The 27389-nt window shown below is 36.4% G+C and overlaps 1 protein-coding gene across 3 annotated transcripts in view; it reads right to left on the bottom strand.

Annotated features, from left to right (window-relative positions):
* The window catches only part of tenm1 (teneurin transmembrane protein 1), a 190192-nt gene that overhangs the window by 69987 nt on the left and 92816 nt on the right, over positions 1–27389 (bottom strand). For all 3 annotated transcript variants that reach the window (XM_051110878.1, XM_051110881.1, XM_051110879.1), the window contains exons 6-11: positions 13263–13412; positions 10521–10729; positions 5505–5715; positions 4827–4928; positions 2472–2666; positions 341–541 (exon numbers count right to left, since the gene is read on the bottom strand). In XM_051110878.1, coding sequence (XP_050966835.1) covers positions 341–541; positions 2472–2666; positions 4827–4928; positions 5505–5715; positions 10521–10729; positions 13263–13412 — 1068 coding nt within the window. The remainder of the gene's footprint in view (positions 1–340; positions 542–2471; positions 2667–4826; positions 4929–5504; positions 5716–10520; positions 10730–13262; positions 13413–27389) is intronic.

The raw sequence follows: 27389 nt of genomic DNA, 5'->3' as shown, positions 1-27389 counted from the left end.
AATTCTACAGTCCAGCAGGTTTCATTTACAAGGCGCACAATCAATCAGACAATAAGAACAAATGCGTTTTCTCGCTATTAAAGAAAGCACATTTCCCTTTTGCAATATATATCACATTACAATTAAGAACCGATCCATATTCCTGCACAAAAGGCCCTGCTTTACTCTGTCAGACAAGAGCGGAACTGGATTTGGAGTTTTGGGGTCAATCGTAACTGAATCAAACTAAAATCTGAGTGAGAGACGCATGACCAAATGATGAAATAGCACTTTCAAGACTAGAATTACAAATGATAAAAGGATAAAGGATGTATGTCTGTGTGTTTTGACTGTTACTCACCCACGGAGCAGTCGTCACCACTCCATCCCTGTTCGCACACACACCCCCCTGTCTGGGCTTGGTACGTTCCATGACCTGAACATTGTTCTTTACAGGCAGGAAGTGCCGTCTCACAGCTCTCACCTCCCCAGCCTGCGGAGCACACACACTCGCCACGCACACACACACCGCGACCCGAGCACAAGGGGTCCACGCAGTCCACTGCAGACAAACACACAAAGAAAGAACAGATTTCATGAACATTTAATCACAGGTGCATGTAGGATGTCTGTGCATATAAAGCCATATGTAGACAGAAATAGTTTTCCCTCAGGAAGTAGGGAAAATTGGGGCTTTACTGATTTACTTCATGATTTTAATCCTGTTTGAATCGAGTTTTTCTTCACACAACTCGGGTAGAAATTGCAGTGCAAATTACCTCGGAGACATCTAATCCCATCCGGATCGGAAAGCGTGTGATTGCAGTACATTATTGTTTTCACAATGCATCTTCCATATATTTTGATCTACGTCAAACACTGTAATTACAGACAAATTTCTTGTCCTGTCTAGTGCATCTTCATTATGGATTTGGACCATTTTGCATTCGATCTAGGTAGAATAACACTTGAGTTTAGCATATCTAGCATATATATTTTTTTTGCATATAGTCAACATTTGAAGTGGATCAAAGTTAATGTATTCCTAAGATGTTTTCCTATCTATCTATATCTATCTATCTATCTATCTATCTATCTATCTATCTATCTATCTATGTGTAATTTATTCGTGTTACTTATTATTGGTCCTCAATTATTAATAATTGTTCTTATTGCTATCAATGTTGAAAGTTTTTGCTGCTCAATATTTTTGTAGAAACAGTAATACATTTTTTCTCAATACTTTGATAAACAAAGTTCAAAACAACTATTTATTTGAAGTACATTTTTTTTTTAACATTAGAAATGTCTTTACTGTCACTTCTGATCAATTTAATGTATTGTTGTTTTGTTGTTTAATTTTTTTTAAATCTTACCACACACATTTGAAAGGTAATGTATTATGATGTATAATGTCTTCTACGGGAATATTAAGCAGCAAAAACTATTTTCAGTATTGCTAATAATAATAATAAATGTTTTTTGAGCACCAAATCAGCATATTAGAATGGTTTCTAAAGTAATGTCTATTGAAAATTCAGCTGTGCACAGGAATAAACTACAATTTACATTATATAAATTTACAAAATTTACTAATTTATTCCCTGTAGTAAATAGTGGCCACATTGTACTAATTCATTCTCTCATTTTAATTTACTAAATCAAGGAAATTAACTAGTAAATTATGGCCATGGTTAAAATAAAATGAGGGAATGAATTAGTACATTTTGGCCACAATATATACTTTTTTATATATATATATATTGTGGTGCTAAATTAATAAATGTAAATGTAGTAAAAGAATCAAGTGTTAACTTAAATGTTCTCCTTAATCATATCTATTATATTTAGATTAAATAATCTCTATTCGGTCTGTCAGTACATAAAATCATGGGTGTCCTCTGGTAATAATCGTAACTCAAATGCCGTTTAGAAAATGAATTCTGTCTAAATACTGGTTAAGACAGAGGCAGAGAAGGTGAAACATGAAAACAGCACAGTCAGAGAGAGTGCATAACAAAAAAGAACAAGATACAAATACATGTAAATTCCAATTACAACCGCAACAATATGTTCACTTCAGTGAATGTCTCTGTGTGTGTGTGCACGTGTGTGTGTGTAGATGGGGAAGGTGTCTGATGGAAAAGCTAATTTGGTGGATGGATCTACATGGGATTAAATTGAGTCTCTCTCTTTAAGTCTCTCTGTCTCTCTCTCTATCACCGAAATGGCGGCAATGAATTTTCAGCTTAATGGTTAGGGGAGAAAGTGTGTTTAAAATCCAATTACAGGACATTCATCATAAACAAGCCGTGGAGATAGACTAGTAGCTCTGCACGCACACACGCACTCGCACTCAGCATGATGGTCATGTTGCAGATGAGGGTTATTTGTGCTTCAAACTCAATCTTTCTATCTAAAAATGAATCTAGTCCATCAAAAGCTGAAAATCTTTTAATGAAAGTGTGTGTGTAGGTGTGAGAGAGCAGTACCTTGCTCACAGTTATCGCCCTTGAAAGCAGGAGCACACACACAGATTCCGTTGACACATTCTCCATTGTTGGAACAGGTGGGATCGATACACTGGCCTTCCTCCACCTCACACTCCGCCCCCTTCCATCCAGCATGACACACACACACACCTTTCTCATAATCGCCGTTACCACTACACAGCACTGGGCAAGAGTCTGAAATATGCAAACAAAATCATAAATAATCAGATCTTTGTTCCATTGTGTAACTATAAGTAATACTGTATGAAAACAAAGAATGATAACTATAACAATAACTACAGTATATAAGCCACCACACCAACCAATATGTTCTGTTTATTCTAAGTGTGTGCTATGGTTATGTCATTAGCCACTTTAAATGCTTGAGCTCTTTATAGCAGGATGGATTCTGATTGGCTATCAATGTTTTTATCGTTCATTAGCTTGATTGTTCTGGAAGTGATACCAACAACATCGTTCCTCTGTGCCATCATCATTACAGTTGTAACTTTCATAAGATTTTAGCATGGTAATAGATATGACAATGTTATTGTACTTGGTCTTGGTGGAAGAGATCTGCTATGCTGCTGCTGTTGGTTATTGCTATTGTTGTAGAATATTGCTGCTGCTGCAAAGCAAGTTCAGGAACTTTCTACTGCTAGACATAATGCTGCACAAATAGCATATATCAGGGGTGGCGAACTCCGGTCCTGGAGAGCCGCAGCCTTGCAGAGTTCAGCTCCAACCCCAATTAAAACTCACCTGCCTGTAGCTTTCTAGTAATCGCGCAGACCTTGATGAGTTTGTTCAGGTGCATTTGATTAGGGTTCAAGCAAAACTCTGCAGGGCTGCGGCTCTCCAAGACTGACGTTTGCCACCCCTGGCATATATAATAACCCGTTGAAGGTCTATACAGGTGGAGCTGGGGAGGTGGAGGGTTTCAGATATATGCTAACCAGCCATTTAAATATAAATCAGAAAGGCTCATTGGCTGCATATGCAACATGAGTCAATCAGCTTGTGCCAAGTAGTTTAACGCTGTGAATATCATCAGTTTGCTTAATGACCCATCAGCCTGCACCATCTAGAGTTTTATGAAAGAACTTGGCATTTGTGGTGTGGATTCTTGCTGTTTTAAAAACATTTAAAACATATTTAATGTTATAGATATAGGCTTTACTGTAATGATAAAAGGTTGAGTATCAGGATGCACTGAAACTTTGGCTGCTGAAAATTATTGGCTAAAAATATCATTTAGTTTTTGGCCAAAAATATGCTCACATGTTCTGACAATAATACCTTTGTAGGACTATACATTAATTAGACTATACATTAATATGAATATATTTTCTGTTCAGTTTTATTGTTTTACTTTTCAAAAGTGTGGGTTTTACTGGCTTGTATTTTTTTTAATTCAGTATCATTATAATTACTAAGTTAAATTAAAAAGTCTTACAAAATTATTTTATATTACTTAATAAAATAATAAATAATTATTAAAACACATTTTTGGTTTTGGTTATTGGCCAAGTACATCCAGAATATTTGTTTCCGGCTCAGAATTTTAATTTCGGTGCATCCCTAGTTGAGTACTTATATCATGCGATAACAGTGTATTAGTGCATAACCGTGATTACGTTGCGTATAATTCTATTAGGTGTTACTGTGATTATGTATATTATTGTGAAAATACTGTGTATCATTGTGTGTATTATTAGCCGCTTTTCCACTATCAGGCCGAACTGTTCTCTTTGCTTAACCGTTCCGTTCCGTGCCGATCCGGGCCAGTCAGTACGGATATGGTTTCATTTTCCACTGTGGTGCTGATAACGGAACTCTTTGGAATACAATACAAATGCATCAGTCGTTGCCTTGGTAACGCAACTGTAAACAGCCATATGGACAATGATCAGATATTTCTGTTTTTGGGACTCCTTTTTTTTAAATCTGATATTTACTTCGTTAAATAACAGAAAAAAAGGACACAACTCTTGGCGCAAAAAAAATAAAATAAACAGAAGGCGACGACAGGTATCACGTTACCAACAAATGCTGAGGGGATATGCATGCCAGCAGAGACGGACACAGAAGGTAAAACCTTTCTAAAAAATACCACATTTATTGACAGTATTAATGCATGAGCTATGAACGCAGCGTAGCTGTTTACTTGGCTGTTAGATCAAATGGCGCACTTCCGCTTAGCACACGCCGTGCTGAGAATTCCGGGCCGAGAACGGTTTGTAATCGTGCCGTGCCGTACCAGGCTCGGGTGGAAACACAACTGGAACCGTACCTAACCGTTCTAAGAACCGTTTGGCCCGACAGTGGAAAAGCGGCTATAGTCTTCAGTTGTACCTTTAGAACAATCTGGCCCCAGGAAGCCAGTAAAGCAGTGACAGTGTCCGGCAACACACTCTCCGTTACCGTTACAGTTAGTGGAGCATCCATCTATTGTTTCTGAACACACAGACACAATACAATTCACTACACAGTCTAATAATTCTGAAGTCATGTACCAATGTATTTTGTGTATTGTTAACAAGCAATTTTATACCCCAAAACACAATCATGATGTAATAAGTTAGCTTAAATGTGACCCCGGACCACAAAACAAGTCATAAGGGTCAGTTTTTTTAAATTGAGATTTATACATCACCCAAAAGCTGAATAAAAAAGCTTCCCACTGTTGTATGGTTTGTTAGGATTGGCCAAGATACAACTATTTGAAAAACTGAAAAAAAAAATTACCTTTAAAGTTGTCCAAATGAAGTTCTTGCAATGCATATTACTAATCAAAAATTACGTTTTGATATATTTACGGGAGGAAATTTACAAAATATCTTCCTGGAACATGATCTTTACTTAATGTCCTAATGGTTTTTGGCATAAAAGAAAAATCAATAGGTTTGACCCATACAATGCATTTTTGGCTATTACTACAAATATACCCGTGCTACTTAAGACTGGTTTTGTTGTCCAGGGTCACATATTGGAACAAAGGAAAAAATAAACAAATAACTGTTGTGCTCTCACCTATGGGTGTGCTGTACACCACCACCTGTTCCATCTTGCGACCGTCATTATAGAAGGCCAGGTACCAGGTGCCAACATCAAGGTATTCCACAAAGCCCGTCTCCTGCAGAGCAGACACTAGCAGACTCCGCGGAGGAGGGTTCGGAATTTTGACATTCCGGGAATCCTGCTTAATCAGCTGTCTCCCGTCCAGCAACTTCACAAAGTCAAACTGGAGAAAAAGGACATGCAGTTATTTGTGTATCTCATCTAAATTGTGTTAAAAAGAACATAGCACAGATCGACAGTTGAATTCATGCCCTTGGCACTGACCGTCCATAACTTGCTGTTCTATGTGGCAGTATCGCTCTGTACTTTATCCTGTCTCTGATATTGAGGCTGCCAACCCTGGCATAGTCCGCGAAGAAAACAAGCTCCTATTTATATGTCTAATAGTTGCCAAAACATGCATCCTACAGAACTAGAAAAAGTAAATCAAGTATATCCACCCAACACTGGCAACAACCACGCTACATTACATTCATCTAGAGAGTGCGTCTGACAAACCCCTCTGAATGCCTCGATGTCTGGCAATCTATTTTTAGATACTTTAATTTAAAAGCATGATACCAAACATATTTATTATCTGCACCTGCAGGACGTCTCCACAGGGTTAATGCATGGCAACCCATATATCTTCTTGTTTTTTAATGAGGAAAAACCCCCAACCAAACAGAAAATGTGAACGAATAAAAATAAATATCAGTAGTGGAAATGAAAATAAAAATAAACTAAGAAAGCACAAATAAATAATTGTAAACAAGAATACATTGTACAATGTAAAATTAAGCAAAACAGCAGTGTGAACAAATAAAATATATGTAGAGCACAATAAATTAAAATAAAATTCAGTAACAATGCAGAGTAAACAGACAGTAGCAATTAACTTAATTAAATGCAAACAAAAACAATGAATTACACAATGTAAAATTAAGTAAAACAAGACCAAAAAAACAAGAATTATTAAGAAAGATAAAAAAACTAATATGAACAGATAAAAAATATTAGCAATGCAACATAAAACAATAATACAGTAAACCAAGAAAGTAGGCAACAAAAAGTAATAGATTTAGAGTCAAATGAGGTAAAATAATAGTGTAAAAAAGTTCTGCAAACACATCAAATGAAATATTTGTAGTGCAAAATAAAGTTAAATACAGCAGTGCAGAGTAAACTAATAAAGTAGCAATTAACCTAATTAAATTTAAAACTAAGGAATAAATTATACAATGAAATTTTAACATAGATGGTTAAGAAATAAAATGAAACATCTGTACTGTAAAAACAAGTAATAAAATAACAGCACAAAATAAACTTAGACCGAAAGAAATAACAAAAACATTCCAGTAAAGACGTAATAAAACAAGTAATAAAGAAAAATAAACTGAAGATCAAAAATAAGACTCTATTGGGCTGAAGGGTTCTGAGCACAAGTAACAGTGGCAGTTCAATACTGGTGGAAAAGCTCTATAAATGCTCCGCTGTTAGTGATATTAAGCATCTTCCACACTCTCATCTGATTTACCTAGGACCGATCCCTTTTCCATGTTTCAGCATCCACACACAACACAGCAGCATGCCTGCGGTTTGAGCAAATACGGCCAGACACATCCCATTCACACATACAGAGTCCAGATAAAGTCGGGAGTCGCTGCAAATGCGAGACGTTTACATCCAGGCGTTTACAGCTCACCATCTGCGCTCGTTTGACTCAGCCTGCGATCAGTATATCTGCGCTCAGCGTCTGTCTCATCACCTCGCACTACTGTGTCACTTCCATCCTGTAAGTGGGATGAATCTATCTCCAAGGAAACTGGAAAAGATACGTGGCGTGTGTGTCTGTCTGTCTGTATTTGGGGGGGGATTGCCAGTGTTTAGACAGAGCTGTTACAAACATCAGAAACATCAATGAGCGGCGTTCTCCGAGGCACTACAGAACCCTCTGGCTATAATGAGTCCCTCTCCTCCTCCGGAGTCACTCTGGAAGCAGTGGAGGCACTGAAGCCCTATCGACTGTAATGACTCTCACGCTGACAGGCAGGAGCCAGCAGGGCAGCAGTTGCACCAGAGCCCCACTGCTTTTAATGACAGCCAGAGAAACTGAGGAACGATCGTGGGAGCCGCAATGGAGTTGACAGTCTCAGTGCAGTAGCGATCTGTCAGGCCTCAGTGAACACATACATGCGAACTCTCACTCGCGCGCGCGCCGGAGTAGACCAGCTGAAGCTGTGGCAGTGTAAACATCTCTATTCTGACACACACACACACACACACAAAAGAAGGCTTTTCATTAAGCGGGAACAATTAACCAGTCTTCTTGCTTTGCCTCCGCCTACGTATGCGAGCCCGTATGCAAATGAGGCGAAAACGAGAAGCCTTAAATTGAATTACACCGGGCTCTAATTTCTTGAGCAAAGTGAACAGTTAATCTCGGATGATATCCTGAATAATGAGATGTAATTAGCATGTTGGGGTCGTCTGAAGCACCTCGTTAGATACGCTCCTGATCCTCCTTGTTATCTGCCAGTCATAACAATATGCACTTAGAAAACGTTTACCAACATGAACAATCATGACAAAACCTGGGCATGGATACAAAAGTCTGATAACACACTCCCTTTCAAACACACACACACACACATTCTCTGTCTCTCTCTCACATGCTGTTTTAAACATAAACACATTTTTTTTTTACATTGTAGCACAAAACAATGAAAACACAGGGGTCTCAAGAGTTTTTCAAAGTTGAACTACTTTTTAAACTTTACATGGCTCATGCAACTGATTAATGTTTAATAATCTGTAAATAAAAAAGAAATATTTTGAAAGCCAAAATAAGAAATATATTTTGAAAGCCACTTTCATAATTTCTACTCAGTGCTTTACTTGTTTGACACAGGAATGTCAAGTCACATTTATTTATAATATGCTTAGCACAATTCAAATGGTTTCAAAGCAGCTTCACATTAATAAACATGAAAATAATGTTGTAAAATGCATCAGTTATGAAACAAATTCAATTTCAGCTGTAAAACAGCTCTACAGAAGACAACAGTCTCATTATTCAGCTCAGTTTAGTTCAATGTTGTTTCAATTCAGTTCAATAACTGTCAATGTTGCAAAGTTCATCAATTATGAAACAAGCTAAATTTAGCTGTAAGCAGCTTTACAGAAGGCAACATTGTCATTATTCAGCTCAATTCAGTTCAATAACAGTGTTGATGTTGCAAAGTTACTGTCATTATTCAGCTCAAGTTTTGTTCTCATCCTGAGAGTGCCAGTGCGGTTAAATCAATCGTATTACTTTAAGGAGAAGGTCACTTCCAGAATAACAATTTATAGTAATTTACTCACTCCCTTGTCATCCAAGATGTTCATGTCTTTCTTTGTTCAGTCATAAACAAATTATGTTTTTTGAGGAAAACGTTTCAGGATTTCTCTCCATATAGTGGACTTCTTTGGTGCCCTTCTTTGGAGTTTAAACTCCCAAAATACAGTTTAAATGCAGATTCAAAGGGCTCTAAAAGATCCCAGCCGAGGAAGAAGGGTCTTATCTACCAAACGATTGGTTATTTTCTAAAAAAAAAAAAAAAAATAAAAAAAAACAATTTACACTGCCCTCCAAAAATTTGGAAACACCCTAAAAGGTGGGGTTTTGGACAATATTGGCATGAATCCTTTTTAATGTGTGATAATTTTGCACTGCTAAGGGACAACACAAACTACAAAAACATATTTTATTATATAAACAGTTTATACATAGAAAAAATGTAAATTTTCGATTCATCAAAATATCCACAATTAGCAGCTATTACAGCTCTGCATAATCTGGGCCTAAATTTATTGTATTCCAAACTTAATTGGCTATTAAGGTGTGCTGACCCAAAAATCTTTTAAAAACCTGGGTCGAGTTTAAACCAGTAACCAGGCATCACAGCTGGCAAAGGGCATGTCTGACTTTGACATGTATATACTGCCTTTATTATGTAATCAAAATGAAAATTCAATGATAATGTCAAGTTACTTGAATGTATTTCCACCAAAAACTGATAAGGATTTATGCTGATATCGTCCAAAACCACACTTTGCCAGGGGTGTTTCCACACTTTTGGAGGGCAGTTTATATATTTTAGACCATCTTGTCTAGCTCTGCATGAACTGCATGTGTATGACAGTTAGGGTAGGTTGAAAAACTCCAATCTCATTTTCTTCTTCAACTTCAAAACGGTCCTAGATCGCTTTTTTACCTTTTTTGTAAAGGGTGTTTGATCTTCTTTGCACGTTTATGTAAACACTGGATCAGTACTTCTGCAGTGATGTTCAACGATTTTGAAGCTGGAGGAGAAAAGAGATAGGATTTTTTCGACCTACCCTAACTGTCTTGAGCCGGAATACACAGTTCACGCAGAGCTAGAGAAGACGAGCATTTGAGGTTAAAAGTATATAAATTAAATTAAGTATATATTAAAAAAATAATAACAGATTGTTTTGCTAAAAAAGACTCGGCTGGGATCATTTAGAGCCCTATAAAGCTGCATTTAAACTGCACTTTGGAAATTCAAACTCGGGGGCACCATAGAAGTCCACTATATGGAGAGAAATCCTGGAATGCTTTCCTCAAAAAACATAATTTATTTATGACTGAACAAAGAAAGACATGAACATCTTGGATGACAAGGGAATGAGTACATTATCTGTGAATTTTTGTTCTGGAAGTGAACTTCTCCTTTAATATTAATTGTCTTTTAAACCCCAATTGAGTATGCCAAAATCGACAATGGCAAGGAACTCTTGAAATTATCTTCATTTAGGGGCTTTTCTTTGCAATATATGCTTAATTTATTCTAATTAATTTTACATTAATTGTAATAGATTGACAGTTGTATTATACATAAATACACAATTACACAAGAAACAATATGCTCTCTCTTAATGAAAGAACTTAAATTTTCTGTATTTGTGTTTGCGTGTGATCACCTGCGTGTGAGTAGGTGGTATATTCCTCCTCCCGTAAATGCCCAGCAGAGCATCGCGCGTGAGTGAAATGTTGAACTTCACATACTCGGGGTGGTGAACCGTAATGTGAAACCTCCAGAAGAGTCCAGGAGGAATCGCTTGGACCAGCTGCGTCCCGACGGCCACCTCTCCCCTCTCTATCACCCTGCCTCGCTGAATCACCTCTTTATCTGTCAAGCAAAACGAAAAATGAAAATAACATATGTCCAATTTCCTCGAATTATCCTGAGAGACAAACAAAAAAAAAAAAAAAAAAAAAGGGGGAAGAAAAAATGCTTGTACCAAGCATTTGCCATGTGGATCTGTAACATACGCTTTAAAGTATTAGTGCATGCCGTGTATTCATGTCGTTCCAAACCTGACTCTCTTTCTCTCATTGAACACAAAAGCAGACATTTTCAAAGATATTCTGGTTGCTCTTTTGTATGCATTTACAATGAATGCACACTGGAGCTTTCAGGCTACAAAAACACAAAAGCACCATAAAAGTCTCATCAAAATAACCCATATGACTCATTCTCAATATTCCCAGTTTTAAATTCCATAGGACAGCATTGTGTGAGAAATTGTACAGGGGACTTCATGGAGATTGTTTGTCAATTGGAAGTTTGAAAGACCCAGTCCTTGTTCACTTTCAGTACAGTATGTGAAATACAGCAGTCTGGATATTCTTCTTAAATGTACCTTTGCACTGCAATAAAAAAAAGAGAAAGTCTTACAGGTTTTGAACAACATGAGGGAGAATAAAAAACTTCCTCTTAAACCAGGTAGATGTCAACAGCTTACTCTCAATTTTAGTTTTAGGACGATAGCTGTTAAAGACTGAAAATGATGCAACCAAGCTCAGGTTCTCTGATGGACGGTCACAGAAAGGCTGTGGCTGTGAAAAGTACAAAAAACGGTGCCCGAGGGCTTTTGAATGAATCCTGCCTCTGATGCTATCAACACAGACGTCTCCATATCTTCTTTAGTGTCAAAAAGAATGATGTATTTTTCAGAGGTTCAGTTGATGTGAATCAAAAATGATCATCTGCAGGACTCTTTGAAAAGCGCTGCTGTCTAGAGTCAAATTCAGGTGACGGCAAAGATGAAACGGCACCTGCTGAGACACCGCTTCAGTAGCGGGACTGAAACCCTTATGGACTCTCAGGTGTGAGGTTATTTACATTAGCTTTGATAGAACAAGCACACCTGTGCATTAATACGTACATGCACAGAAAAATTGGGTTAGTGCAACCTAGTGGTCAAAGATCTGTGTTAGACAACTAAAAAATTGCAGGTCTGAGCCCTGCAAGGGCATTCCTTGAACTATGATCACTGTGCCCTTGAGCAAGACGCTTAACACCTGAGGTAAGTTGGCTCCAGAGGCAACATGCTTGCATCATAACATGAAGACATCAGAGAAGTCGTTTGCAACAGTGGGAGCAAAAGGCCCTTTATAACAAAACCTGTTCTAAAACTTGACTACAACTATATTTTATTTCATTAAATATTAATGGAACAACATAATGTGTGAAAACAAATAGTAAAAAGGCTATACTGACAAGAAAAGTCAACAGTAAATAAAGATAAGAAAGTAGTTACAGTATAAAGCAATAAATTTAGCAACATTTAATATAGCAATAAATAAATATATAAATAATTTTGCTCTCTTGAACTTTTGATTTATTCTGTTTTAATCATCGTGTGACACTGAAGACTGAAGCATTGCCATCATGGGAATAAATGACATTTTAAAATATATTAAAATACTAAAAAAAAACTAAATTGTAATAATATTTCACAATATTACCGTTTTACCATATTTTTGAACAAAAAAATGCAATCTTGATGAAACATCTTTCAAAAACAGGATTTTTTTTTTTTTTTTGTCATAAGGGTCAATGTATAAATTGAGATCACATGAAAGCTGAATAAATAGGCTTTCCATTGATGTACGTTTTGTTATGATACCAATATGACAATATTTGGCTGAGATAAAACACAATTTGAAACAATTTGAAAATCTGGAATGTGAAAAAAAAAATCTAAATATTGAGAAAATTGCCTTTAAAGTTGTCCACATGAAGTTCTTACCAATGCATATTACTAATAAGAAATTAACTGTGATATATTTACGGTAGTAAATTTACAAAATATCTATCATTTTGACCCATACAATGTATTTTCAGCTATTGCTACAAATACGCCTGTGCTACTTAAGACAGAGTTTGTGGTCCAGGGTCACATTTTAGGACATCACTGATGTACATCTTGGAGCTACAGTGTAAGCACAGGCACAATTCCCATTTAGATACTCCACGTTAACACATGACCAGGTTGTGTAGATAAGTTTTCTATTCTGTTTGATTCTATTCTCCTCTATGGACATGGCAAAGCAAACTCTAACAGACAAGGACACTTTCTTTAATTTGCAATTTATCAAACTATACAGATACAAACACACCTCACTGTTAAAAAATGACCTCATAATGTCAGGGGTTATCTGAGAGAAAATTATTTACTGTTGTGTACTGCCATTAATTAAATGGGAAATAAACTCTGAATGGATACACACACACACCATCTCTTGGCTCCTGCTTTAGGCAAAGATTTGACATTTAGGCACATTGTGTGAAACGCTGAATTGCTATCACACTGTATAGAAATCTTATTTTAGATGACTTAACTAGCACACACACACACACACACACACACACACACCTGGTTGCGTGGTGTTGAGTCCTGGCAGGTGGACGGGAGTGAAGGTGAAATCGGCTCCCGGTAGAGGCTGATCTTCTTTGCTCATACCATTCTCATAGAGCTCTCCTTCCACTCGCTTAAGATGCCACGGCAACCCCAGCAGATGAACAACTGCAAAACGACAGAATGATAAGCATTTAATATTTATTCCAAAATAATAACTAAAGGCGTAACAATTTAAACAATATATTCAGCTATTCTTTTTAATAGTTAAAGGAGAAGTCCACTTCCAAAACAAAGATTCACATATAATGCACTCACCCCCTTGTCATCCAAAATGTTCATGTCTTTCTTTCTTCAGTCGTAAAGAAACTATGTTTTTTGAGGAAAAGATTTTAGCATTTTTTCTCTATATAATGGACTGATATGGTGCCCCGATTTTGAACTTCAAAAATGCAGTTTAAATGCAGTTTCAAACAATCCCAGCCGAGAAAGAAGGGTCTAGTTTAAGGATCGGTTATTTTCATAAAAATAATACAATTTATATACTCTTTAATGTCAAACGCTCATCTTGTCTTACTCTGCCTGGACTGTTTTTTTTCCAGCTTATGACATTTAGGGTATGTCGAAAAAGTCCCATCTCATGTTCTCCCTCAACTTCGAAATCGTCCTATATCGCTGTTTTACCTTTTTTGTTAAGGGTGTTTGATCTTCTTTGCATGTTTACTTTGCAAAGACTGGGTCGGTACTTCTGCAGGATGATTTTGAAATTATTTTTGAAGTTGAGGGAGAAAATACGATTGGAGTTTTTCAACATACTCTAACTGTCTTAAATCAGAATACACAGAGTTCAAAGAGAGCAAGGCAAGATGAGCGTTTGAGAATAAATAGTATTTAAATTTTTTAATGAAAATAACCGATTGTTTTGCTAGATAAGACCCTTCTTCCTCTGTTGGGATCGTTCACAACCGCATTTAAACTGCATTTCGGAAGTTCAAAATCGGGGGACCATATCAGTCCATTATATGAAGAAAAATGCTGAATCTCTTTGAAAAAAAAAAATGCTGAAAGACATGAACATCTTGGATGACAATTGGGTGAATACATTATATGTGATTCTTTGTTTTGGAAGTGGACTTCTCCTTTAACTTTTAACTATTTTTGAATTTTTTTAGATCTTTAGTCATCAAAAGTATTAAAATATTGGTCACAGACATTTCGCCAAGTGGATTACTTACTAAAAACTCCCACAGATTATGTTTTCTTGTTATTTTAAGTGTTACTCTGAAATAACAAAGTAAATATGTCTAAGTGTGTGAGTTGTTTACTTACTTTTTAAAATTAGTCTTCCCATTAACTCCATTATATTGTTCATTCAGACTGATTGGCGAATGTGGAACATGGAACATGCACAAACACAGGAGGCGGGATTTAACGCATGAATCAATTATAGCTGAACATAAGCAGTCATATCCAGTCATAACGTAATGGAGGCATTGCCCCCTCTCACATGACTTTCCCCCATTGATTTTCAATTACTCCCCACTAAACTCGCCGCACGCTTTAAGGGGTCTGTTAAAACTCAATGGGCTCAGGGGAGGCGAGAGAGATGCGGAGTCACCCTGTAACTTTACCTGCTGGTGTCGCTGTTGGCCAGTTTCTTTAGAAGGAATTTATACACTTTTTAATGTTATGTTTTGTAATAATGACGTTGTTTGATTTTTGTACTACAAATTTACTTCTCATCCAATATTTTGAAGCGGCAGAGGAAAGGAAAGGCCCCTGATAGACAGACACCTGAATAGTACCTGACATAGACAAAATTGCATGTTAATTGTGCACCGAAAATTCTATAAGAATACTGTATTACGTATTATTCAATATATTACTTGTTACGCACAAAACTGCTCGTCTCTAGCTGTTTTTTTTTTCTCCATTTATGTGAACGAGTGTGTGCACACACATACATTTAAGATCGTCTCTTATCTCCTCATCTCTTGAATGTGTGTGGAACGCTGCAGAGGATTCTGGGAGTGGAATATAAATCGCTCAGGTGGCATTTTATGATCTCCCAGCAGTGAAAGGCCTTTGGCGCATGGTAATGACCTCATCCTAATTACAGCCAATAAAAAGGACAAACTCTCATTCTGCTCACCTCAGGGCCCCCGATACCAGCTATCTCATCATGCAGTTTCCCTCTCTCTCTTTCTCCCGTGTGTGTGTGTGTGGGATTTCAGTCGATCAGGGAAATGAGGTGAGAAGATATACTGACGACGAGTTCTGGAACGGCGAGTGAAAATCAGGTTATTCTCCCGGCTAGCTTCTCCCTCTCATTCCCTCCCGTTCCTCAGGCGTATAGGAAGTCGCGTGTGGGTTCGTGCGAGCGTGTGCACGTCGGGCTCTGCCGTGAGGAGGCGTCTTTACGAGCCATAAAGAGGGATTGGTGTCTCAGCGGGGAGCTGGATCTACATGATCCTCTCCTTTATCTCCCCCTATTCGCCCTCATCTCTCTCTCTCACACATACACACACAGGAGCTGCCATTGGCTAAATGACAGATCACCCCAAGCACTGCGGATCAGCTTTAACACAGAAACGAACAGGGGTCCGGAGTTCAGAACAAGAATGGACACAAGATATTACTCTATTGTCACATTCACATTTGAAATTAACATGTTTTTTGAAATGGGCGCACAGTCAGATAGCACGCAATCATATTTTTAGAGGTGGTCAAGGACAAATTTTGACACAGCTGAACTAATACAACAAATAATCTGCCACTTTGATGGCCTAGGATATGAATTCTTCTGTGTAGTTTTTTTCCATCCATAAAATATTATAACACTTTGTATCTTTAATGTGACATTGATATCATAACTTCTGCGGTAAAAGCTCTTTTAGCCTTACCAAGCGCTGTGCTGCAACTTTTTCTTTTTATTCTGCTCTTGAAATGTGAAAAAGACAACATAAACTGCACTCTTGCGATCTGCTCAGCCAATTTAATGAACAATATTCCATGAATTATTACTCTGAACTACACTCAGAATCACTTGTTTCTCTCCTAAGATCCTTACTCATGTCTCTCTTCTGGCTGCAGGGTTGCTTAATATTTTTTCTTCCTTTTTCTTCAATTCTTCTCAAAAATCCCAACATAGTGTCATTTTTACCACATCTCAAATTATGTTGTAGGTTTCATAGCAGTCTGTGTACTGTCACCACTAATTAAATAAATACTTCACACAATAAATATTAAAATGGTTACATGTTGAAGATGTTTAAAAAAAAAAAAAAACCTAACTAAAAAACCTATTAATGTTTTTTTTTTGTTCTGTTTGTTTTTTTACAACAGTATTACATTTAAAAAATATAAAAAATGTTAAATGGGTTTAAATTATTTTACTACATTTCAAACAGTATAATTTGTATGTGGGATTTTCATATTTTAAGAGTAAAAGTCTGGGTAAAAACAGTAAAACAATAAAACATTGTAAATTGTTTCCATTATAGTTTTTAAAACTGCCTGAAATTAAAGAAATATCCACTGGTAAGAAGGTCAGTGTCATTAAAATGAATTATATAGCCAGTTTATTAGGGTTCATGCCTTTGTTTAGTGTGGTGGAAATTACATAAAAAAAGAATTTTAGTGTATTAAAAGAATTTAGGAATTTACATTAATAAGAACAAACATTTACAATAATACATATTTTTCACATTTTTCAACCAGTAATTCTATGTTTTTTTAGAGATTTTCATATTTTAAAAATAAAATTCTTTGACAAGGGTTAACCAATTAAACATGGTAATTTTTTTTCTAGACCTTTTGTGACCTTCATAAAAAAAGAAAAAAAAAAAAAAAAGGTATTCAAAAAAGAAAAAAGGAAAAAGAAAAAAAAAACCTCGGACACAAAAGTGGCCAAGGTTAAAGAAACATGCATTGTTAAAAAGTTAATAAAAATAGATTACCTACAAAATTCATTAGAGTTTACTTTTCCGTTTAGAAAAACAACAACAACAACAACAAGCTATAAATGTTTTTTTCATAACATGTGATTTTTTCATAAGTATTAAAAAAATATTAAAAATGTAAAATGTTTTTGCTATGTTTCAAACTGTTTCATTTTTAAAATGAAAACAGTAAAACATGCTAAAAAGTTTTCATTATAGTTTTTAAAACTGCTTGAAATTCAAGAAATATCCACTGGTAAGAAGGTCAGTGTCATTAAAATGAATTATTTAGCCAGTTTATTAGAGTTTATGCCTTTGTTCAGTGTGGTGGAAATGACATCTTAAAAACTATTTTCATACAACAAATTTATAATTTTATAATGCAACTTAATAATTATATTATGTTTAACACTTTAAGTATAAAATATACGCCCAAACATTTTTCTTGTTTTTCAGGTATTTTTATATTGTAAGAATAACAGTCTTTGAAAAGGGTTAACCAGTTAAACATGGTAACAGTTTTTAAGACCTCACATGACCTTCATAAAATAAAGAAACAGGTATTCAAAAAAAAAAAAAAAAAAGGAAGAAAGAAAGAAAAAAAAAAAAAACCTGGGACACAAAAGTGGCCAAGGCTGAAGAAACATGCATTGTTAAAAAGTTCATAAAAATGGATTATCTACACAATTCATTAGAGTTTACTTTTCCGTTCATAAAATATGAACAGAGCTCCACACGGCACAAGAGAAAGAAGGTTGGTGAGATTGACAGAAGAGAAATTGATAGATGGACAGATCGATGACATCACAAAGCTTTCTATAGGTGTGTGCGCGTAAGCGAGAGCTGTCCTGTGTGCATGTGTGCGTACGGGATCACAAAGCTCTTTAAAGGTGCACGTCTGGAAGGTCTCATAAATTCCACGGAGGCCACATTTCTTTCCCCTGCAGAACTCAGAGCCTTGAACGGCAAACATCGATCCCTTAAAACCTCTAACCTCTCTGCTAGTTCTCTCTTTACAACCGCTAATGAAGAGAAAAATCTCTCTCTCTTTCCCTTTCTCTCTCTGCCATTTTTCTCTCTGACCCCTCTCCCCCACTTTTCCGCTCTCTCTCTTTCAACAAGATGGACTGCTGAGCACTCTTGAAAGTGAGCGAGAAACAGAAAGCAGGAAGGACACCGTTTATCAAGGCTTTTGTTAAATCAACAGATTTTAACATGATTTGTAGAGCGGCGGACAGAGCTGGAAACATACGACAGCGACTACGGGATCTGTCGCTCGCGTGTGCACGTGCGCGAGGGAAAAAAACAGAGAGCGTGAGAGATAAAGAGAAAGACAAAGAGCCGCGTTTCACAGGAAAGGACTGAGAGCTGTTCGCTAGACAAAAGTCCCACATACATCAAAGCTGGCTTTAACCTTGATCCTGAATAGCAGACTGCCCTGAGACTGAGAAATGGTTAAGCTCTCTGAGTTTACTGTCACGCCAGAGTTTGTTAATATCCTCGGCTAGGAAGCCGGGCTAAAAGAAATGGATTCGTTTATTGTGTGTCCTGGCTATCGGTCAATGAGAACAATGAGCTTTTGTGGGCTGGCCGTTGTGGCGGCGAGTCAATGTTGAAAAAGGCACAAGCGCCGCATCCGGGCAAAAACCCGATCCCCCTCAGGACATCCAGAGAGAATGGTCTGGAAGATATTGAATTAGGGGATGTAACGGGCAGGAGGCGGACGTTTTCGCATCCAGCTGCTGTTCTGAGATGATGGAAATGTTGTTTAGATGAGTAATGCTGTGGACGGGCGGTTCAGGTTAAATTAATAGAGCAGTTATGAGGCTGGGCGGACAGCCTCTGAGGGAGGGGCTTACAGCCAATGACAGGAGAGGAGAGTTTGTGGGAATTGATCGTCGCTTGTTGAGATGATGTAAAAATGCTTTGCGCGAACAATCCCGCAGGGTCGTATTTCCAGAGGACGCCACCGGAGCCTGACCTCGACACTTTGCCCAACTGAGATAACTCCTTGACTTTAAAATGAAGGCACAAGACAAATGTTTTAAGGAGAAGATAAGGCCTTTCTCCTTTAGAGGAGATGATAAACAATCCGTTTTAGTAAGGAGAGAACACAGACACCTCTTCCTTAAAGAAAAAAGAAAAAAAACCTTCCTATCTTTAAGGACTGAGATGATTGCCAGTGTAAATCTGTCATTTTCTTTATATTTATGGAAAACTTGTATGGAGGTGACTGAATGCAAAAAAAGAAAGGATGAACTTTGATGACTGGAAACACTGTCAGTCAAAATTTCCCTGCTGTCAGACAATCAGATTTTTAGCCCTCTTCCTTTTCCTGTGTAAGACAGCTTCACAAAATCATTGAAAAGTATAAATAAACATGCAGGGAAAAAAGAAAAAAAAAGAATCATAATGTATTTGAATCATAACTTTTCTTTCTTTCTTCAGTCGCAAAGAAATAGGTTTTTTAAGGAAAACATTCAAGGATATAGTGGAGTTCAGTGGTGCTCAATGGACTGAAGGTTAAAAATGCAGTTTCAATGCAGCTTCAAAGGGCTCTAAACGATCCCAGCTGAGAAATAAGGGTCTTTTTCTTAAATAAATTAATATTTATACCCTTTTTAACCGCAAACGCTCGTCTTGACTGGCTATGCGATGCGTACTCTGTGCACTCTGGTTCAATACAGTTAGGGAATGTCAAAAAACTCCCGTCTCATTTTTTCCTCTAACTTCAAAATTGTCCTACATTGCTATTTTACCTTTTTTTGAAGGTACGTTTGATCTTCTTCGCACGTTCGCTTTGTAAACACTGGGTTGGTACTTCTGCAGCGATGTAGGACAATTTTGAAGTTGGAGGAGAAAATGAGATGGGAGTTTATCGACATGCCCTAACTGTATTGAACCAGAGTGCACAGAGTACGCATGCACATTGCAGAGCTAGACAAGATGAGCATTTGAGGATAAAACGTATATAAATTGTCATTTTTTTAAAAAAGAAAATAGCCAATAATTTCGTTAGATAAGACCCTTATTCCTCTTCGACTGGAGTCGTGTAGAGCCCTTTGAAGCTTCAATCCGTTCAATCCTTCAATCTGTTGAGCAACACTGAAGTCCACTATATGGAAAAAATCCATGTGTTTTACTCATAAAACTGAATTTCTTTGCGAATGATGAAAGACATGAACATCTTGGATGACAATGGGGTGAGAAAATTATCAGGACATTTTTATTTTGGAAGTGGAGTAATCCTTTTAAATATCATGTTGGCATGACTTAAAATCTGTCATCATTACCTCGTTTAAAATGACTCACAATTATTAAATGTTACAAGAAATATCCATGGAGAGAAAAGTAAAGTATGTGTTATCTTAAAATACTACTGACATCATTACATGAAGACCTGAAAAGCCTTAAAAAGCCACACACGGACCACAACATTAAAAGGCTAAAACATGTTTTTGAAACTCAAAGCCTGAAATCACAAAACAACTACTTACCAAACATGATCCCAATACAATCAATAAAACAATGTAAATAAAACTGGCAAACAAATGCAGTTATATTAATTATTTATGCCCCAGTGCATGCTGGGAAGAGGGCAAATAGGCAAACCACAAAACCCTTTTCCCGTGTAGGCCTATTCTAGTGTTTCAGTTTTAGGAGGGGCTCAGCTGATCTGGTTCAGAAATAAACGTATGTCTTAAGTGTGAGAAGTCACAAGTTGGAATCTTTTTTGACTGACGACTTTACAAAAATAAATAAATGTATGAAAACTACATCTGTGAGTCAATTTATAGAACTGTTTGTATCAGTAAATGTGGTGCATCTTATTTTGTGATTTCACTGAAACGGAGAGTGGTTAGATAGAGAAATGAAATATGTCTTGTGAGGACTATATGAGGCCGAGCATCATCCTATGTCACTTAGGAAAGGACGGATAATACTTCAGTTTTACACTTCAAATATGACTTCAACTTTAGTGTTTTTTTAACAACCGTTAAGGGAATGATTATGAGTAAAATAACCTCAGATAACTACTTCTGTTTTCAGTAAACGTGGAAAGCGTTCACATCTGATTTTCAAGGGTGCTGACAGCTAAATATAATTGTTGATTCAGTGAGGGCTGAGATATAAAATATAGGTATTTTTTTTATACTTGACCGGACATACTTGCTTTACTTTTTTCTTTCTATTACTAAGCAATTTTATCTATAATTTATATACTTTTGGTATGACAAGATGTCTTAAAATGTATTTCTTTTTCTAACATTTACACTTCTGACTTTATGAATACACATAAATGACAGCTTAACAAATCTTTTTTTGTGCATTTATTTAAGATCACATGTACCATTTTTTCAGTCACTGGTGTTACCTTACTTCTTTGGCAATATTAAAGGTTTATGAAATATTACTTCTCGATTTTTTTGCAGCACATGTAGTCAGAGTTACAGAAAAATAATAAAAAAGCAAGAAATAAGGAGATTATGTTTTATTTATTTAATATGACAGAAAAAAATTTTAATGAAAAATGCATTTTACAAAATGGCTGCTTTTAATGAAAAATGCATTTTACAAAATGGCTGCTGCAAGGTATCAAACCACATTTTGTCAATCATGGTACACTCACTAAATTAGGTAGTTTAATCCATTTGTATTCTATTTTTTTTTTTTTTTTTTTTTTTTTTTTTACAATTCCCTAACAATAAAGTAGGCCATACCAGTGACTCAACTGGTAGCTTCATATAAAATGATTAGATAAATAAAAAAAGGACAGTGGAGATCTTCAGTGGGATCTTTAGAAAATAGAAGGAAGTCAAGTGATATCAATGTGATTTTTACTTCAAAATAAAAGATTTTTGTTAAACGGTAACACCAGTGACACGACTCCAGGGGACCGCTACTTTCATTATATATTTTATAATATTTATTCAGCATTCCGCTTTTTTTTTTGATAGTTATAAATACATACTGTACATACTGTATTTTAAATGGCTGAAAAACCTGTTTTTGACTATCAAAATAAAGGACTTTCCCTCTGTACATGGCTGTGGGGATGAGCAGTTTTGTGGTGCTTGGAATTCTATATAATTAATTATAAAAACAAACATTGATGGCTCAAGAATGTGTAATTGTTCAAATAACACTGTTTCTTTTTAAAATGTAAAGAAATTGTAACCCTAAAGTGTTTTTCAAGAGTAATATTTCTGTAAAGGCTATGGACAGAAAATGGACATTTCAGTAGAATGACCCTTTACTTCATTTATATACTTAATTTCTCTGTTCAAATGCTCTCTGTTCCAAAGAAATCACAAAATAAGATGAACCAGTTACATACAGCAATTCGAACTAAATAAGTAAGATCACAATATCTTAATATCACAAAACAATGATGGTTTTTTATTTAGTTCGGCCCTGAAGCTATTTCACACAACAGATGTTTATAAGCATCTTCTGCATACATATCAACAGTAAAAGTAATGGTAAAAATAGTAGACTGTGATGGAAAACTGCATCAAGATGTACTATTTGAGAGTTACTTGAATAGCAAGTAAACAAACAGAAACAACGACAAAACCACACAATAATTTAGTAAATCTCTGGTCATTTTTTTTAACTTCTCACCACCTACCACACCAACATTAATATGATTATATTCTCCAAATTACAACAGTATCAATACACTGTTGACGATTTCAGGGCTGGTAAAAGCTTTGTATTTATCTGAGCCAGAAACACAAACATCTAAACCCAGAGTGAGAAGCAAAGCACAGGAAAGATGCTAAACTGTGGGTTTCTTCAGCAGGACTGTTTGTGCACCCAGAGCACTGTACATCACCCTGGTTCAAAGGAGCCTGCTAAATGACAAGTGACTGCTGCTGATAAAAGCTGACTGCGAACTGACGAATGCAAATGAAGTGGAATTAATCTGCGAACGCACACACTCGTTCATTTCCACACACAACGTGCAGAAACTGGCAGATAAAAGGAGAGAAATATGCGAAATGGGGATGAGATACTTGTCAAAAGGTGCATCAAAAGATGATGCGAGTAATTATTTTGATGCTAAAACACATTCTATCCCAGCTTGACGTACAGATTCCATAAATTATAACGCAGAATTTACATATTCTCAAATAGAACTTACACTTCTTTAAATTAGACCCTCTTCTATTTAGGCATGCAGCACAACTCATTTGCCAAAGCTCACTCGACTGGACTACTGTAATGCTCTTTCAGCCACAATCAAACCTCCGCAAACGATTCAGAATGCGGCAGTGCATCTGGTTTTCAATGAACCCAAGAGATCACATGTTATGTCTCTCTTTGTCTCACTCCGCTAGCTGTCAGTTGCTGCCTGCATCAAGTTCAAGGCATTCACCAGATCCGCACCCTCCTACCTCCACTCACTTCTGTAAATCAATGTTCCCTCCAGAAATCTGCTGTCGATGAGAGAGAGTCATGGTACCAGCACAAAAAGGTGCAGAACAACTCTCTCTAACCATCACATTCAATGTACCTTGATGGTGGAATGATCTTCTCCATCTGACAGCATCAGAAGAACTGAATCCCTCTCTACCTTCAAAAAAAACAAAACAAGTAAAGACAACTCACAACTGTTAATGGAAAAAAACTCTCCATTCTCTGCCCTTTCACTAATAACTCTGTAATAGCTTGTACTTTGTACTCTTCTGAGCAATTCTGAAACTTTTTATCGTGGCACTTTTCAATTACTGTACTGCTAGGATGAATTGCTTTTGTTTAAGTATTCCTCATTTGCGAATCGCTTTGGATAAAAGCATCTACTAAATGAATAAATGCAAATCTCAATTGTTTCTCTTAGACAGCAATTAGATTAAATGGAAAGCAAAGGGAGAGAGATTCTTCTTTTGAAAGAATGGAAAAAAGTAACCTAGTAATCTCACACTTCACTCCTTTGGAGACTTGGGCTTTAGATTCTCAGAGATCTCAAAGTCTGAATTGGGATCTATTTGTTATTTTGTTATAGCTGTACACTCTTACGTTATATAAACAAATGTCTCATTTGTGTCTGGTTTTATTTCTCCCAAGGAAAAAATGCAGATGCATCAACAAGACAAAGTTTATTCCTAAATAAGCTGAGAGAAATTTGCACTGTTTTATGTGAACATCTACTTGATAGATGAAAAGCATAAAAAGGGGTAAAAAGAAGCGATGCTCCTGTATTACAATTCTGGTTGATAACAGTAGGATGATGAACTATTTTCATGTTATGGCCGACAGTAATATTCTATAGTCACTGGATTAAACGGTAACACTTTACAATAAGGTTCATTAGTTAAATACATTAGTTAAAGAAGTTCACTTCCAGAGCAAAAATTTACAGATAATTTACTCACCCCATTGTCATCCGAGATGTTCATGACTTTCTTTCTTCAGTTGTAAAGAAATTATCTTTCTTAAGGAAAACATTTTAATATTTCTCTCCATATAGTGGAATTCTATGGTGCCCGGGCAGTTTGAACATAATTTCTTTACGACTGAAGAAAGAAAGAAATGAACATCTTGCATTACAAGGGAGTGAGTAAATTATCTGTAAATTTTTGTTCTGGAAGTGAACTTCTCTGTTAACATGAACTAAGAATGAACAATACTACAGTGTTTATTAATCTTAGTGAATGTTACTTTCAGCATTTACTAATACATTATTAAAATCACAAGTTTTGCTGGTTAACAATAGCTAATGCATTGTAAACTAACATTAACAAACAATGAACGTTCATGTTTGTTAATACATAAACTAATGTTAACAAAAGACATCTTATTGTAAAGTGTTACCGATTAAATAAATAAACAAATAAAACACTAAAAACAATCACAATCCAAGTAAATTCAGAGATCACAGCATTATAAAACGCTGTGCGAAAAATGGATATTCATTCTGAGATTTGCTAAAGAATAAATTCAACAATGATCAGTGTTTTTAAACCGCTCTTTAGATGCCCATTTTCCACAAGTTAATATGATTCTTTAGGGTCTTAATTAAAAGTCTCTAATATACTTTGATTAAAAATTCTCAATGGTTTTGTAAAACACCCTTTTTACCCTGTCAAAATGAGCTCTGCAAAAATCATCTCATTCTAAGGGGTTGTTCCTTTAAATGCAAATGAGCTCTGCTCACCACGCCCCTCCCTTCTCTCTGTGGAATGATGAGCCTGTTTACTTTAGCCGCTAAACTTCCTAACTACCACGTTATAAGGAAAGGCAATCGTAAAGATTCATAAAAAAAACCCTTATACACACTTCTGCTGTAAGTGAAGCTGCATCACAAATGATTCGCACGAACATAGACGGATATATGTAGATCGGGAGGCGCATTCAATTCACAAACAAACTTAATCTACTGCATCTTCAGCGGCTCAGATGTCGGGAGTAAATGACGACCACTATGTTCATTATTACATCCAGCAACACAACACCTCAATCGCTCAATCTAACTTACATCCCTGCTCCGGCATCGAAACAAGGAAGGTTTACTGGACTGTGACAGCTGGTCTGAGGTAAGAGCTCATGTCAATCAACTATCGTGGGAGCGGCCTCTGTCGGTGTGACACCACAACGACAGGCATTTGAAGGGGATATTATTTTTACAGATTAATTAAAAACCACGGCATGGATTTTTATCATTACAGGGTAGATTTGTACATACACTGCCAACACACATTAATGTTCAAACAACATGAAAAAGTGAACTTTGCATCCGATGAACCCCTTAAAGATTAACTTTAGATGAGATTTAGATTGCGATCAAGGTCATCTAAATGTAAAAATAAGGGGAAATGAGCATACACAATATACTGAATAAACAATACAGTATTGTAGTATTGTACATCCTTATTAAAAGGCAGAAAACGTGACATTAAATATGCAGAAACATCCAAATAAATAAATAAATAAATAAACTCACTGCATATGAAGGGATAAAGCTTTGTCTGGTGAAACTCCTCTCAGAGGGTTTTCTCACGCAGACAAACAAGTTAATAAAGTCATCCAATCACTCTAAATGAGCTGTAAGCAAAGGACCTTAAAACAGCTTCACCTCTCAACCTATTTAATTGTGTTAAGTATAGGCTTTAGAAACGCCGGTTTATCTGAATAGATCTCTGTGACAACTGGCATTTCACTCACAAAGACAATCACATATACAAATGCAAGGGTAAACGTGTTCTCTGAACAACATGTCTTCCTCTCCATCAGTTGAAAACCCCTACTGCTTAGCCTAAGGGTGTGTCTTTATCCTCTGGAAACAAGCATGCAAGCACACACAGATACACAAAAAAGCAACTGTTTGATTTCATCCCTTTTGAGGGAAATGGCAAAAAGCCGCTTTGCTGAGTGGGGGCTTGTGGGTTCTAGAGGGTTTTTTCTTCAATTGATCTAGTGTTTTGATCATAAAAAGACACATTATGATCCATAAACATGCATTAATTTTCAACTGCTTTTGAAGCTATGAAATCCTTTTCACAATTTCTAATTAGTACAATTGCAAAAAATCATTAGCGAGTGTATATGTGTGTGTGTGTGTGTGTGTGAAAACTAGGACAGTCAACTAATTAATCAAATTATTTGTATATATCTATATTTGGTGTGAAAATTCCCCAAAGGATGACTAAAAGACATTATGAAAAACGAAAGCACTGAATAGCACTGAAGCATTCAATTGAGACTGACAGCTCTAGTACCAACATGTATGTCTATATGTGTGTGCACATATAGATCATATATGTGCCTGCTGTTTTATGCATGTGTCAGGTAGATGGAAACATCAAGAACAGCATGTGTGTATAAAGTGAAAATGAATAATACAGTAGCAGATGCCAGATTCACCAGAAGGAAAACGACTCCTACGCTCACGTCTTTATTTTGCTTTTAATGTTGTATGTCCTGCACCGCCTGTTCATATAATGCCACGCGCAGTCTAAGCTTGCCATGCCCACCAAAATCCTCATTTTGTATTGCCATGTCATGCAGTGGTCCATCTACTCCAGTCCTGCATTAAACATCATTAACCAGTGGATTCGGTAAATCCACGTCCATTAAAAAGAATTTCTGGAATAAATGAGGTTGTCCAGTTCATCTCTAAAGCCAGTCGTTTAGTCACATAAGCCAGGGGGTTTGCAAAGTTTGATGCCAAGGACCCTTTATATTCCTCTAGCCAATCACA

Source organism: Labeo rohita, chromosome 5 (assembly GCF_022985175.1).
Source record: "Labeo rohita strain BAU-BD-2019 chromosome 5, IGBB_LRoh.1.0, whole genome shotgun sequence".
Taxonomy (NCBI): Eukaryota; Metazoa; Chordata; class Actinopteri; order Cypriniformes; family Cyprinidae; genus Labeo; species Labeo rohita.
This window is presented reverse-complemented; position numbering and strand designations above follow the sequence as displayed.